This window comes from Petromyzon marinus, chromosome 29 (genome assembly GCF_048934315.1).
Source record: "Petromyzon marinus isolate PM22_M1 ecotype Great Lakes invasive population chromosome 29, UKy_Petmar_22M1.pri1.0, whole genome shotgun sequence".
NCBI lineage: Eukaryota > Metazoa > Chordata > Hyperoartia > Petromyzontiformes > Petromyzontidae > Petromyzon > Petromyzon marinus.
Genome location: NC_133695.1, coordinates 7,635,600 through 7,651,226, shown reverse-complemented (window position 1 = coordinate 7,651,226; position 15,627 = coordinate 7,635,600). Strand labels below are relative to the sequence as shown.

The 15,627-nt window shown below is 59.9% G+C and overlaps 1 protein-coding gene across 1 annotated transcript in view; it reads right to left on the bottom strand.

The window, feature by feature from the left end:
- Positions 1-15,382, bottom strand: part of LOC116947099 (latent-transforming growth factor beta-binding protein 1-like) — a 49,744-nt gene extending 34,362 nt beyond the window's left edge. Inside the window, 5 exon segments of the mRNA XM_076070426.1 lie at positions 474-686; positions 5,256-5,398; positions 6,462-7,146; positions 11,434-11,507; positions 14,355-15,382. Coding sequence (XP_075926541.1) covers positions 474-686; positions 5,256-5,398; positions 6,462-7,146; positions 11,434-11,507; positions 14,355-14,605 — 1,366 coding nt within the window. The 5' untranslated portion in view covers positions 14,606-15,382.
- Positions 15,383-15,627: the final 245 nt, after the last annotated feature.

The window sequence follows — 15,627 nt, the reverse complement described above, 5'->3', positions numbered from 1 at the left end:
CAAACACACACATTAAGAGGGCAGAGAGGTAGAGTTGTATGTCAGATGAATTGTGAGACTTTTCACGGATAGAGAATGGGAATGGATGGATACGGATCACTGCTCATCACAATTCGGTATGCCAGAGACGTAAAATGTCACACAGAGTGTTTTAGACATACACCATTTGCATCACTTCGCTTATTTTGAGTGCAATCATCGGGAATATGAAAACGATCACGACGAGGGAGACGATGAACTCAAATTGGACTGGACGTAAATGCAATCAGAGTTGTGTTGCCCGTTGACTTATTTGGCTCCCTCCGAATGCGAACCCGAGTTCGCTAAAGCTGGTGAATAGGGGCGGGGGGGGCTGATGCATGATGATGGTGCCGCTATCGTGGCTGGCTTCGTGTATCACACTTGCTGCAGATGTGTGTGTCGCGATAGCTGGCTGTAGGTGCGCGCGCGCGTGCGCGTGCCACGCCACTCACCCACTGTGAACCCCGCCCCGGTGAGGGTGTCCACGCCGCGCCCGGTCTCGCTCACCAGGGTGGTCGCGTTCCCGCGCTCGCACGCGTTCCGGCACCCGGTGCGGGTCGAGCACACGGCGCGGCACACCGTGGGGGCGAGCACCACCCTGATGCGCCCCCCCGTGCCGTTCGCCGCTCCCCCGCCTCCCGCCGCGGCTGCTGCTGCGACCGCTGCTGCCACCACGGACGCGAGGAGGAGAAGGCGGGCCACGGGGATCGCGGGGGACCCGGAAAGAGTGTCGGGGAAGGTGTGGGGCCCGCCACGGTTGGGCCAGCGATTGCGTCGCATTGCGTGTCGGTGTATGGGGGTGAATGTGCGATTATGTGGGTGTGGTGGCTACGTATTTGTGTGTGCGCGCGCACGTGTGTGGTGGGTTGCGTGTGCACCCGTGGATGTGTTTTTGTATATGTGTGTGTATCGATATCCGTGTATGTCTGTGTGTGGCTGAGTGTGACACCCAGAGACCGAGACAGACAGAACTCGCGCGCGCCGCTCAGCAATTCCCCGTTACTCGCCGCGCTCCTCTCGCCTCTCGGGGAGACTGTGAGTCCCGCCGAGAGACGCGGACACCTTTATTGAGAGAGGGGGGGCGGGCGGGCGGGGGGGAGGAGAGAGGGGGAGAGGGAGACGAGGGGGGGCAGCGACCCAAAACCCAAATCCCAAAAAGCCAAAGTTGGAGCGCGGCCGGGGGCCTCGGTGGAGGCGAGAGGCGTGGTGCCCCTAACCCCCCCCCCCCTGTGCATTTTTGCCAAAATGACATCAGATGCGGGGGCCACGTGGGGACTGAGAGAGAGGAGGGCGGATGGGGCCGGGCTTGCTTGCTTGCTTGGTGTATTCGAGAGGGTTGGAGGGCGTGGGGGGTAGTTTGGAGGGTGGCAGGGGTGGGAGGCGAGTGGGGGGGGGGAGTTGAAATTGGACATCAAACGCTCCCCCTGTTTCCCACCTGCCTCGCCTGCCAAGTCGCTTACAAATGTTTGCTTTGTGCGGCTGCAGGGATGAGCGGGGAGCGATGCCGCGCAGCTGCGCGAGGGCCTCTCCCACTGGGCTCGGGAAGATCTCCTAGCCGTACCCCTTTACGGGATCGGGTTTGGGTGTGGGGAACCCCCCTCCACCTTCGTGACCCCTGAGACCCCGGCGTGTCCCCCCCCCCGTTCCCCTCCCTCTATCTTCGTGACCCCGGCGTGTCCCCCCCGTCCCCCCTCCCCTTGATCCTAGCTGACCCACGTTGAGTGTGACCGCGCTGACATCATCACGTGGGGTGACTCCCCGCCTGCAGCGCTAAGCGTTGCCCAGCAGGTGACAGTAGACCAAATAGGTTAGCTTGCCGCAACATAGTCATTTGTCAATCGACTGCTGGATGAAGGCCATCCCACTGCGTGTCGGTATTGGAGGTTGTTTTACCATACTTCCCCATGCTGATCAGTGCGTGTCGGTGAAGGGATGGTGGTCCAGGATCGGTTTAGATATCACTCGCTATCGATGTCAAGCTGTTGCCTGGAATCGAACTCGGCGCACCGGGTGCAGGGTTCAACGCGCTATCCGCCGCGCCACCGCTCCGCCCGGCCAAGCAACTCTCGCTCGCTGCTGTTTCCGAGTAACGCGAATCTGCACGATTCACGCGCGGTCTCCCCATGTAAACACGGCTCCCATCCTCAAACAAGCACTGTACAGAGCTGTTGCTGCTGCTGCTCGCCTGCCAGATGTTATTGGCGGCACCACCTCCCTCGCCTCGACGGGGCCGCCGGTTTGGAGCGCAACGCGCAGTGCGCAACCGACAGTTTGGGTGGCATCCCCTGGCTCACGTGGGTTTCACTCCCGGCATTCCACTCTCCTCCCACACGCTCGCAGCACTCGGCACGCAGACCTGGCCCTGAACAAACCTCGCGCGCAGTCGGGGTGCTGGGTGGAGCCCTTGACGCAGAGAGACAGAGAGCGAGAGATACAAAGACGGACAGGGTAGGATCACGGGAAAGGTGGGGGGGGGATCTTGGGCCACGGGGATCCCGCGGTTTTTAAATTCTACACGGCGATGTGAATTTATGAGAGGGGAAGAGGGAGTGGTGGAGAGTGGGGGGTGAGGGTGGGGGTCGGGTGGGGGAATAGATGCCCCCACGTTTGAAAGTCGTTGCTACGCCAGCCCCGAGTTGAGCCCCGCGATTCATTCGCGCCCCAAGACTCCAAATTATCCTCAATCCCTCCACCCTCCCATACTGGCTACCACCACTCATCCATACGCCCTACCACCCTCACTCTCTTCACGTATCACTTCCTCCCATCCTCACTCCCACCATCACATCGTCACTCACTCCCACCCTCCCACTGCCATCCTCACTCCCATCGCCACTCTCTCCCTGCCATCCCCACTCTCATCCACACTCCCTCCCATCCTCACTCACCCCCACCCCCACTCTCTTCCTGCAATCCCCACTCCCTCCCATCCTCACTGCCTCCCATTCCCACTCCCTTCCATCCCCACTCCTTCCCATCCCCATTCCCTCCCATCCCCACTCCCTCCAACCCCCACTCCCTCCCATCCCCACTCCCTCCCATCCCCACTCCCTCCCATCCCCACTCCCTCCCATCCCCACTCCCTCCCATCCCCACTCCCTCCCATCCCCACTCCCTCCCATCCCCACTCCCTCCCATCCCCACTCCCTCCCAACCCCACTCCCTCCCAACCCCACTCCCTCCCACCCCCACTCCCTCCCACCCCCACTCCCTCCCATCCCCACTCCCTCCCATCCCCACTCCCTCCCACCCCCACTCCGTCCCATTCCCTCCCAACTCCACTCCATCCCAACCCCACTCCCTCCCATCCCCACTCCCTCCCATCCCCACTCCTTCCCAACCCCACTCCCTCCCATCCCCACTCCCTCCCATCCCCACTCCCTCCCATCCCCACTCCCTCCCAACCCCACTCCTTCCCTCCCAACCCCACTCCTTCCCTGCCATCCCCACTCCCTCCCAACCCCACTCCCTCCCATCCCGATTCCCTCCCATCCACCCTCGCCCTCTCATCGTCACTGCCTCCCATCTCCATTCTCTCCCATCTCCATTCCCTCCCATCCCTACTCCCTCCGTACGAATCGGTTTGCGCGATGAATCGATGCCCTCGTCACGCCCGCAATGACGGTCGTGCCGCGCCCGCAATGACAGTCGTGCCTCGCCGATTGACACGGACAGCGCGTTGTGTAATAAGTGGTTACATAAAACGCGGGGGGGGGGGGGAGGAGGGGGAGCTAACAAGAGCCCCCCCCCCAGCACCTTTCCCGTGCTCCCATGTGGGCTCAAACCATTTTAGACTTCGGCTCCGAGCCAAGGCACCTCACCGCCATTCCAGTCTGACAGCGTGGTGAGTGTTTGGTGATGGGGGGGACCGGGGGTGTAGTAGGGTAGGGGAACCACGAACCAACCATCAACTCGATCCCGAGGCCTACCTAAACAACCAATCAGCCACTCAGTTTAGCTCTAGCTATACTCCAATTAGCCAATCAACAACTGCGTTAAGCTCTACCCCCCTGACACGAACCAACTAGCCAACCGAACGGGGGACCTACCCCACACGCCGAAGGTGAACGACGTATCCAAGGGGCCGCGAGTAACTAGGACGACGCCGAACACTGCGCAACAACTTCCCAACTACTCAACCACCCAACGACCCACCCAGGCACGAGTATTCTCTCTGCCACTGACCCCCTGACCTCAGCTCGACCCCTTGGCCAGGCGCCCCCTCCTCTCCGCACTGCGGTCCGGGTGCCACTGCGTGGAGCGCCGCTGTCTCCATCGCCAACCGCGCACGTGGCAGCAGCCACAATCCGCTGCGCAATCCTCAAGCCAGTGGTGGAAATCCCACATTCCCACGGCGGGGACCAGTCTATGCACGGGGAAACAAACTTCACGCGTGGTTGGGGTGGGGGGCGATGGGGGGAGGGGGGGCGTGGCTCTTTAATTGCCTTAATGAGCTATCAGCGGGAGAGGCGCGGTCACGTGTCTTCAATTAGCGGCCGCGCGTTCCACGTGGGTTCCACGTGGGTTTCATTTCCCCGGGCGCGCTTAGTCGCGTCCCGCCCGTGTTTCTGTTTAAGGCGAGCGCGCGAGAACACATCGAGGGTAATAAAAGAACCGCTCGGCTAAAAGCGATAGCTTGTTGGCACGAATTACCTTCCTGTCCACACCCCCCCCCCCCCCCCCGTCTTTCCTCCACGTAAATAAAATCCGTCCTCTTTCCCATGATATCACCATGTACGAGTCTGCATTTGTTTTGCAGCGGATAGACGAGTGAGTTGGCGAGTGGGTGAGTGGTTGGTTGAATGGGTGGTTTAGCGGATGTGTGCGTGGATGGGTGGGTAAGTGGGTGAGTGAATCGGTTAGCGAGTGGGTAAGTGAAAAGACCGCGGATGAGTGAGTGAATTGGAGAGCAAGTGAGTGGGTGAATGACTGATTAAATAAGCAAATTAATGAGTGGATTGGGTGGGTGAGTAAATGAGTGGGTTATTGAGTTAATAAGTGAAGACCGCATGAATGAATTAAGAGTGAATGGAAAAATGAGTGGGTGGGTGAGCAGGCGTGTGTGCGGGTCAGTGAGTGCGTGTCAAATTGTTTTAGTTAATTAATGAACATTATGAATGACTGACCAAGTAATGAATGAATGGTTGATTGAACGCACGACAGATTGAATGAGTTTGTGAATGAGTTAATAATCGAGTGAGTGAATGAACGAGAGAAGTACCAGCCGGACTGACCTTCAGCCCTGCCCTCGCCACCGATGATGAAGTGTTGGCTCCCCGTGCTGATCACGTGGGGGGACCCCCCCGCCGCGGGGAGGCGCATCTCGGTGCCCCGAGATTGGGGAGGGGGTAGAGCCCCGTGGGGTACCGTCCGCACCCTGCAAGACACGCACGAACCGGCCCACCGCCAGGTCAGCTCCGTAGGAAATACCGTGACGGGGTCACCGTCACCTCCCAGGCAGCCACCCCACAAACGGCGTTGCCGCCTCCTCCATGGCCTGACTCTGCTGGGGTCCTTCCCCTTGTCCAGGTTCAGGGTCAACACCTCCCTCTGCGGTTCCCGAAGAAGCTCCCAGTACGTGGAGCGAAACGTCGGCCATCGTGCCGAACGACACGCGGCGGTACAGCCCGAAATGACGGCGGAGGGAAAGCGGCATGGCAGCAGCAGCAGCAGCACCACGAGCACTCATCAGGGGAGACTTTTGCTCTGCTCCGGGGTTCCACGAACTCCAGACCTTGCGCCCCACCGCGACCACACGACCACGCAACCGCGTCGACCAATTTACTCCTCCCCATGCAAATAAACATTAACTCGTTCCGCGCTGCACGTCCCCGATGCTTGTTAAACACGTCCCACGCGACACGCTGAACAACTAGCACTGTCTGCGTCACGTGTAAAACGTGTACACACAGACACGCAGATACCTCAATCTTCATTTGAATCGGATCCATAAACGCAGACAGCGTTAATTGCTTAGTATTCGGGTTAGGTGATGGGGGGGCGTCGCGTCATATATCATGCGCCATTAATGTCAGCCGTGGCCAGGAATTGAAATCAGGTCGATCAGTTCGTAGTGCAGTTGGATAACTACTGCGCCACCAAACCCACACTACGCTGCTCTTCCTCTTCATATTTATGGAGCGTCTCGAGGGGCGATTATTCGCCAGACCCGGATTGTGCCGAGACATCTCCGTCTCGCCGCACAAAACACGAAAGAATGTCTTTAACCAAGCCAACGGCCACACGGCATTCTGGAAGTGCACATTTTCAGCAGCATTGATTTAGCACCAGTTTCCACATTCCGTGCCTCATTAGCAGTCTGGCTCGCTCGAATCGATTGCTTGTAAACTGCCTGATGTGTATCGGCGCTCTCCTCGCCATCAGGGCCGCTGTACAAACCCAAAAGGTCATGCGCTGACCCACCCCTTCCCCTCACTCACTGGTTGGACATCACCAACGCCGGCTGCCTCTGGATGCGCACGGTCATGTGCGCCGTGCCCCCCAAGGGGCTCAGGATCTTCTGCGCCGCCTCCTCCACGGCGCTCAGCATAGCCCAGTCAGGCGTCCCCGGACTTCCCGGGGCCCCAGCTCCTCCCGGGGCCCCCCCCAGGCGTCGCGCCGCCTCGCCCAGGGACCCCGCCAGCATCTGCGCTACGCGTTCGGGCGCCGTGCGCAGCAGCTCTTGCACCTCCTCAGGCGACGAGGGCAGGTCCCGCAGGGAGGGCAGGTCCTGGGGCGGCGGAACATGCGGCGAGGGCATCCCCGGCGTGCCCATCACCACCACCGCCGTCCCCTCGCCCGGGCCCTTCCGCAGCAGCGACACGCCCGGCGCGGACCCCGGCGCCTCGTGGGAGTCGGGGGGGCCCACGGCGCGCTCCGCCGATCGTTTGGGACCCCGCGGCGGCGCGACGAGGGCAGCCGGGGGTAGCGAGGGCATCCCAGCCTGGGCGAAGGGCACGGCCAGGGGCAATGGCAGGGCCGCCGCCGGAGGAAGGGGGATGGCCGGCGCTGCGGGGGGTGGAGAGGTGAGCTCCTGGCAGCTGCGGCCACGGGACCCGGGCTGGCACACGCACACCTGCGGCCGTATGCAGATGCCCCCGTTGAGGCACGGGGGGTGGCACAGAGCTGGGGGCACACGGGGCACACGGGGGCACACGGGGTCACGCGGGGTCACGCAGGGTCACAGGTGTAAGCGCAGGTGTGAGCGTTCCCCATCTGTACCAAGACGTGCGACGGACGTGTAAGTTGTAACATCTCACACCGTACACGTGTCTCTCACGTCTCGAGCTCACATTCCTCACGCGCCTCTCACATCCGTTCCGACCGTCCTCGCATTTCTTTCTGCCATCGTCGCATGTCCCCGTCTTACACAGCCCTCTGCCAACGTCCCTCGCCCATGTCAAGGACTGTGGAGTCAATCCGTGGACAGTAATGGGTGGAGACAGACGACCCCACGCGAGGGGGAGATGCCAGGAAAGAGTCGCAATACACTCTCCTTCTTCACATCCCACCCTCACGTCCTCATCATGCGCATCTCTCCCCTCCCTTAAATCGCTTCTCTTACTTTCCTCCGCTCTTCCCCTGCAAGCATTCGCATCCCTTCCCCTCCTTCTCCGTTCTCTCAAGCACCCTCCATCCCAAACCCCTCATCCCCCTCCGCCACTCCTCCCATCCGCCCCTCCCCTCGTCATCGCGATTCGTTACTTTAATTCGGTGAGACTGAAACATGCGGACGGGGCTCAGGGCCTTATTTATTTATTTACTTTTGTAGCAGTGATCTCATTTCCATAAAATGTTCACCGCTGCACATTCCGGCACGAGGGGAGGAGGGAGGGAGGGCGCCCCCCCCCTAACCCCCCTCATCCCCCCCCAAATCTCCGTCTCCTTCTCTGTGCACCCACTCTCCATCACCATGCACCCCACAAATTTCTCACCGCACCCTCCCCCCTTTCGCCCGTCTCTTCCTCGCCAGCCGAGGCGGCGTCCAGCAATCTTCCTGCACCACGCACAATGCAAGGCGCGGGGGGGGGGGGGGGCGAGGCGGGCGGAGCCCCACGCGGGGTCGCGCTAAGGCGATCCAATCGACTGCCAAGCCTCGCTGCTATTGCTGCTGGCACCCGGCAGCGCCTGATGCGGGGATGTAAAATGTGCAGGGCCAAGACGGTACCACGCGCAGGGCTAAGACTGAACCACGCGCAGGGCTAAGACTGAACCACGTGCAGAGCTTAAGCCACGTGCATGGCTACACGACCGCCAAGCCTCGCTCGTGCTCCCCCCGATGCAGCAGGAGCCGCCCTGAAGTTCGTGACAAATTCGTGAATTTCTCCAAGCAGACGGAGAACGAGACTCGCGTCTGTTGCATCGTGAATAACGCTGGCACGGTGCAGGGAGGGCACGGGGCAAGGGTCAAGGGGGGCACGGGGCAGGGAGGGCACGGGGCAGGGAGGGCACGGGGCAAGGGTCAAGGAGGGCACGGGGCAGGGAGGGCACGGGGCAAGGGTCAAGGAGGGCACGGGGCAGGGAGGGCAATGGTCAAGGAGGGCACGGGGCAGCAACTGAGATAACAGACACTCCGGTCAGGCTGCAAGGCGCCGTCTACAATGCGGGGTTTTCCTGTTCCAGGCTGCGAGAGCCACCTCCTCCGCCATGGAGCAGGAGATGTCACAGCTCCCCTGGGAGACCGCGAGCCGCGGAATAAACTTCAGTGACACGCAACGCGGTGTCGGCATCGGGAGGGGTTTACAACGCGATGCCCCTGTGATCTGACGCGCACCGTTTGAAATTTCACATCTGCGTTCACCGCTCGCTGTTTGCTTTCAGCGGAGCTGCAAGCCTCTGGCTCCACAGTGGAGCTGAAACCATCTGGCTCCACAGTGGAGCTGCAACCCTCTGGCTCCACAGTGGAGCTGCAAGCCTCTGGCTCCACAGTGGAGCTGCAACCCTCTGGCTCCACAGTGGCGCTCCAACCCTCTGGCTCCACAGTGGAGCTGCAACCCTCTGGCTCCACAGTGGCGCTCCAACCCTCTGGCTCCACAGTGGAGCTGCAACCCTCTGGCTCCACAGTGGCGCTCCAACCCTCTGGCTCCACAGTGGAGCTGCAACCCTCTGGCTCCACAGTGGAGCTGCAACCCTCTGGCTCCACAGTGGAGCTGCAATCCTCTGGCTCCACAGTGGAGCTGCAATCCTCTGACTCCACAGTGGTGCTGCAACGCTCTGGCTCCACAGTGGAGCTGCAATCCTCTGGCTCCACAGTGGAGCTGCAATCCTCTGACTCCACAGTGGTGCTGCAACGCTCTGGCTCCACAGTGGAGCTGCAAACCTCTGGCTCCACAGTGGTGCTGCAACCCTCTGGCTCCACAGTGGAGCTGCAAGCCTCTGGCTCCACAGTGGAGCTGCAACGCTCTGGCTCCACAGTGGAGCTGCAATCCTCTGGCTCCACAGTGGAGCTGCAACCCTCTGGCTCCACAGTGGAGCTGCAACCCTCTGGCTCCACAGTGGAGCACCAACCCTCTAGCTCCACAGTGGAGGAAGGTCTTTCAAGAGCGCACTTGGATCCTGAGAGCCTTGAGCGCAGTGAACAGAGGGCAGTGGGTCACTGGACATGAGGGGGGGGGGGCGGATTGGGGTGGGGGTAGCAGTTTAAGGTGGAAACACGAGGGCAGGCGACTCTGTTGGGCTCCGTGAATCATTTTAATGTCTCCTCCGTCGATTTGGGAAAGCGGCAACTTCTAGGAAAAACGAGAGTGCGCTGTGGGGGGGGGGGGGGGGTGAAGGGGTGAGTTGTGATGTTTGGAGAGAAAGCTCGGAAATTTCGGAGCTCAAACCCAGAGGTGGTGCCCGCGGGGAGCCGCCGGGTGGAGCCCCCCCCCCCCCCCACGCCTTCCACACAAACACCCTCAGGATGGAGTCAATAACAAAACCACCACCAAACACAATGCCGGGGGGACTGCTCAGGGCCGAGCGAGAGCGGCACCGCGAGCGCTGATTGACGGAGAAAGTCGCCAAGTTATTGTTGTTGTGATTCCAGCCGCGTGGGTAAGTGCGGTGGGCTAGACCGGTAGAGAGGGCGGGGGTACGGGCGGGGGGGGCATGGGTAACGTTGCGGCCCTGAAGTCGCACGCCTGCTGCGGGTGGGAGAGCCTCCGCCTATTCTCCATGAACACCCTTAGAGCGGGGGAGGGGGGGGGCGTATCAATTAGCTAGGAAAGCAAGGCGAGTGGCGGGGGGGGGGCATGACGGGAATTCACTGAGGGGCGGCAGTCCAATTCTCTCTATGAATCTCCATTGACGCGGTTAACTCCGTGGCTTTCTACAGCACCCAGAATCACATGGACACTGCACACGCACGACTCACAACTAATTAGATTCTTACGTCGATCCATTCACCGTTATCATTTCCAGCATCTCCCCCCCCCCTCCACGTCTCCCTCCCCTGACCCACCACCCCACCGCTGCCCCCACCGCCCCTCGCAGCTCCCGGCCCGCGTAGTGGAGGCGGCGCCCCCGTGTGGCTCAGCGCGGCATCGCGGTGCCAGGGGCGCGCGGAGGGTCAGGAGGGAGCGGCGAGCAGCGGCGAGCACGGGGAGCACAGGCGGGCGAATGGACGGGTTGTTGGCAAGGAGGCAGGTAAGTGGGAAGGAATGCAGGTGGACGTGGCGATAGACAGGCGAGTGAGTTGACAGGTGAGTGAGTTGACACGTGGGTCGAAAGGTAACTGGATTTACAGGATAGCTCGTAGCTCGGGAGAAAGGTGAGTGGTTCGTCAGGTAAGTTGGCAGGTGAGTGACTTGAGAAGTGTGAAGGGTAGACAGGGGAGTGGGTGAACAGGTGAGTGGGGATACAGGTGAGTAGGTAGACAGGTGAAGGGGCTGATCTGTAGACGAAGGACATGTGAGTGGGCCGGCAGGTGAGCAAATAGACAAGTCAGTGAGTCGAAAGGTAAGTGGATTTACAGGTAGCCATGGAGAAAGAGGAGTGTGTAGACAGGTGAGTTGACAGGTGAGTGGCTAAACAGGTGAGTGAGTTGATACTTGAAAGGACTGACATGAAGACAAAAGGGGCAGGTGAGTGAGGAGACAGGTGAGTGAGTAGGCAGGTGAGGTGGTAGACGGATAAGTGGTGAGACAGGTGAGTGGATAGACGGGTGAGTGGGGAGACAGCTGAGTGGGCAGACAGCTGAGTGGGCAGACAGCTGAGTGGGCAGACAGCTGAGTGGGGAGACAGGTAGGCGAGCTGATAGGCAAAGCTGCAGATGTCGCGACTCCTCTGGTTTGCCTATACTATCCGTGTTTACTAAGCTCAATTAGGGTTGTTGAGTGTGTGGAGTTGGTGGAAGTGTGTGGGGAGGCGGCGAGTGGGGAATGTTGTGGCGGGGGGGGGGGGTTCTTGAGAAGTGAGGGGGGAGCCACTCACGCACGGAACAGCGCTGGGAGTCGGGTCCCATCGTCCACCCCGGGCAGCACCGCCCCCCCTCGCACACGTTCACCCTGCAGAGAGAGGGGGGGGGCAGCGGGACCTTCGTCAAAAATGAACCACGTGGACTCCGCTCATCCTGGCAGCAGCGGCGGCTTTTGGCGAGTCATCGAACAAAGACGGTCTGCGCGCTTTCAGACGCGCTTCTGCGGCCGCCTGGAACGATGTTCCTTCCCGATATTAGGATGCCCCTGGAGCTTATGCACTTTTAAATATATATTGAAAACTCGTTCCTTTAAAACTGCTTTTTGTCTTGAGTTTGCTGTCCCTTCCCCCGCACCTCCGCGCGGTTCGCTCCGTACGATGTGAAAGATGTTCAACATACACACACGCATCCCGCTCAGTTGACCCATGCTCAACACTTGGATCTGCCCGTTGACCTCCTGCCAGCGAGCCTTCCACATTTCACGCGATAGCCTTAAGGTGCACACCTAGCCTGGCACAAGCGCTGTGGCGACGTCACCGTCGGTGAGTGGCGGCTGTCGTCGTTGTGTTTGTTTTGTACTCGTTTCCTGGTTCCGCAACAAAAACTCGGGGCACTGTAAACAATGGCCCCCTGCAATGGGGTCACGAGCCCCCAATAACCCATGCCAAGGAGCCCTCCCTACTCACCCCCCCTTTCCCCACCGCAAAACTCTTCCAATACCGAACCTCGCCAGCTCCTTCCCCCCTTCCCTCCTTCTTCACCACCCTCGTCGTCTCCCATCCCGCTCTCGCGAACAGCAATGCCATGCCGGCCAATTAAAGTCCAAATCAGCTCAGTCCCGCATGGAGCGTGGCGTGGGAAGGCGCGATGGAGGTGCCCGGGGAACCCGAGGCTGTGGTGAGCAGGGTGAGGGACGGGGGGGGGGCGAGCAGGGCCGGTCACCGGGCCGGGCATCGGAGCTGCGCCCCGAAGCCGGTGCCCCTAGGGGAAGAGGAGACCCGAGGTCCCGTGAGTAACTGCTGGCGGCGGTGGTGAGACATTAATAAGAGTCGACTGTGCACCAGCTGCCGTAATGCGCCGGCAGGAAGGAAGCGATGGCTGCGTTGGCATTGCTGACCTCGTGACCTTGATGACTTTGACTGCACCGCTTACCGCCTCTCGCTGTTTCCGTCGTTAGGACGACTCCCTCTCCACCTCTCCACCCACCCCCACCAGCAAGCCGACGCACTGAGCCACACGCGGCGACCCTGACTGGCTGCGTGGGGGGTAATTAGCCGTGAGGAGCGAGACTCCGCCCGGGGCCGTCACGCCCGCGACTCCGGGTTTAATCAGCGTCGCATCGAGTTGGCGAGAGCGCCACGGAGGACAAAGGGGGCTGTGTGGCGCCGCGAGACACGCGTGACAGCTACAGCCCCCCTCCCCCTCCCTGCACCTCCCCCCACCTCTTCCTCCTCGACGACTACTGTGGGCCTGCCCGCTCAACGCACATCAACTCCTGCCAACCTGAACCGCCCTAGCCCCCTCAACCACGCTCTCACAATCCCCCCACTAACCACTCTCATGATCCCCGCACCACCCACTTTTCTCTCCTCCCTCCCGCCATTGACTCTTAAAATCTGCAACCCCCCGAAAACAGCCCATCAAGCACCACGGGGGGTATCGCCCCTTAAAGTAAACACGGCGTGACCTCTAAACGTCACTCTCATACTATATCATCATCAGCAGCAGCAGCAGGAGCAGTGACTGCTTCGTGAACAACAGCATCATTAGCAGTATCAAAATAATAATCAGCAGAAACATTTCCTTAATCAGCAGCAGCATCATCATCAGCAGCGTCGTGGGGGACCGAGCCCTGGGGACACAAAACTGCCCAGGGTGGAATCCGCCAAACGACCCGAGGCAGGACGCACGGTGACATGCGTCTTGAGATTCAGTGAGGCTTTCCTAGGAATATCATAGCTGATGATAACAATAATAGATGCTGCTGATTGATGATAATGATGATGCTGCTGCTACTCGTGCCACTGCTGCTGGCGACATTAAATTACTCTTTGCTTGTGCCCGGGCATTCCTGACCAAAACAAGTTGTTCCCGATGACACCTCTGTCCCGACTCACACACGCACACAAACATGTACACACATGTATACACACGTGCACACACGTATATACACGTGCACACACACGTGCGCGCGTGTGTGGTGTGTACGTGTCTGTGTGTGGGCGTTTACATCGGAGCTCGCCAACAGGGCTTTGCCCTGAAGAGTCTGTAAAAGATGAGACCTTTTTTTGCCAGTCACAAAGTATGAAAAAATATATAGTTGTTACACGATTCATTGCACGAGGTTTTTATTTGGTGTTTGAACATCTTAACACCTGTTTTATGGCCAGAAAGGGTCAAATCTTTATATATATACAACCTGTAAAAGGCAACACGGGGGATCTTTGTGTACATGTTTGTACGTATGTTTTCGTGATGTGCATGTGTGTGCTTGTATTCATGTGTTCACGCATTAAGATGTGTGTTTTGCATGCATGCATCCATGTTACATGCATGTAATGCATTTTGACGTGGGTGCATGTGTGTGTGTACAGTGCATGTTGTATGGGTGTATGGATTCTGCATGTCGTGTGTCAGTGCATACACTTTGTGTGTATGTATATGCACGTATGTTGTGTCCATGTATACGTGTAAATACATGTGTTCGTACATGTTATATTAAGAGATGTGTGTACATGCATGTATATGTATCATTCGTGATTAGTCGTATGACGCATATTGGCACCGCTGGATGAAGTGGCGTGGTGGTGATGAGGAGGAGGTGATTAGGAGGTGAGTAGATGGAAGTAAGGCGGTGGAGGAGGTGTCGGTGAGGACGTATCAGTGAGATGGTGGAGGTGAGGAGGTGGAAGTTAGGAACAGCCCACGCGCTCACCCGCTGTGCCGCGTGGCCCCGGCTCCCAGCACCACCACCTCGTCCCGCGACAGAGACACGAGGCGCGCGGAGCCGGGCGGACCCGGCACCAACCTCTTGCGAATCGTGCCACGGCCCAGCGGCTGCCTCGCGTACGCGGGGCCCTCTCGTCCTGCTGCTGCCGCCTGCGCGGGCTCCAGAGGCTCCACGGGCTCCAGGAGAACCGCGAGTGCCACCAGCAGAGTCCCCAGCGCCGCGCCGGTAGCACCCATAGCGTCCGCGGGACGACGAGTCGAGTGTGTAGGGGGTGTTGGCGCGTGGAGGGGTAGGGGTGTAAGGGGGTCGAGAGTAGCGGCGTGAGTGTGCTGTGGCGGGTTGGTGTGTAGGGGTGAGCTCTGTATGAGTGTAGCGTTGGAGTGTAATGTACACGTTGTCAGAGTATGTGCACGCGCGCGCAGTGTGTGTGTATGTGTGTGTATGTAATATGTGCTCTCGAACGGCACTTGCTCCAAGAGTCCGTTAAACGCTATACGGAGGATCTTTGGCTGTGTGTGTGTACGTTTTGGTCTTTGCGCGCTGAGTTCTGTAACCGACGCTGCTGCGTGTCTTGCTCCTCTCTTCACTTTCTCTCTCTCTTAGCTCCCGCTTCTTTCTCCCTGCTCCTCTCTCCTCCGGTAGGAAGCCCCAAGCTTCAGGCTCAGCGCCTCCCCCTCCGCTGCAGCGCGGCGGAGAAAGAGAGTGGGGGGGGGGTTGGCGAGGAGAGCGCAGAGGAAGAAGAGAGCGAGAAAGAGGAGCGGGGAACAGGAAGGAGTCGCGAGATACGGAAAGAAGGAGACAGAGTCTAGGGGACCCGAGGAGAGTCTCGGGCAGCAGAGGAGAGTCTGGAGGAGCAGAGAGAGAGGGGGGGGGGGGTGAGTCGAGGAGCGACCAATGCGTGCGCGCGCGCGGCTCCCTTCTGCAGACGCGGGGCCGAGGAAACGCGCGCGCTGCGAGTTCCACCTTGGAGAGGGAAGTGAGAGGCGCGGCCCTCCCACCAGGAAGGGGGTAGGGGCTACGGGGATAGGGGTGCGGGGGTATTAGAGAGGAGAGTGGGGGGGCGGTGAATGGGATACAGGGGGGACTGGCGGTGACGTCAGGAGCACGGCGCAGACTGCGGCCCCCTGGGATCGGAGCGCGCTGCGCTTGTGGGCAACGGATAAAACAAACCACAGAGAACATTAGACCCCCCCCACATCCCCCTACCTAACTCGCCCTCCCTCCAACCCACCCCTCCTCGCATCCCAACATCCTCACC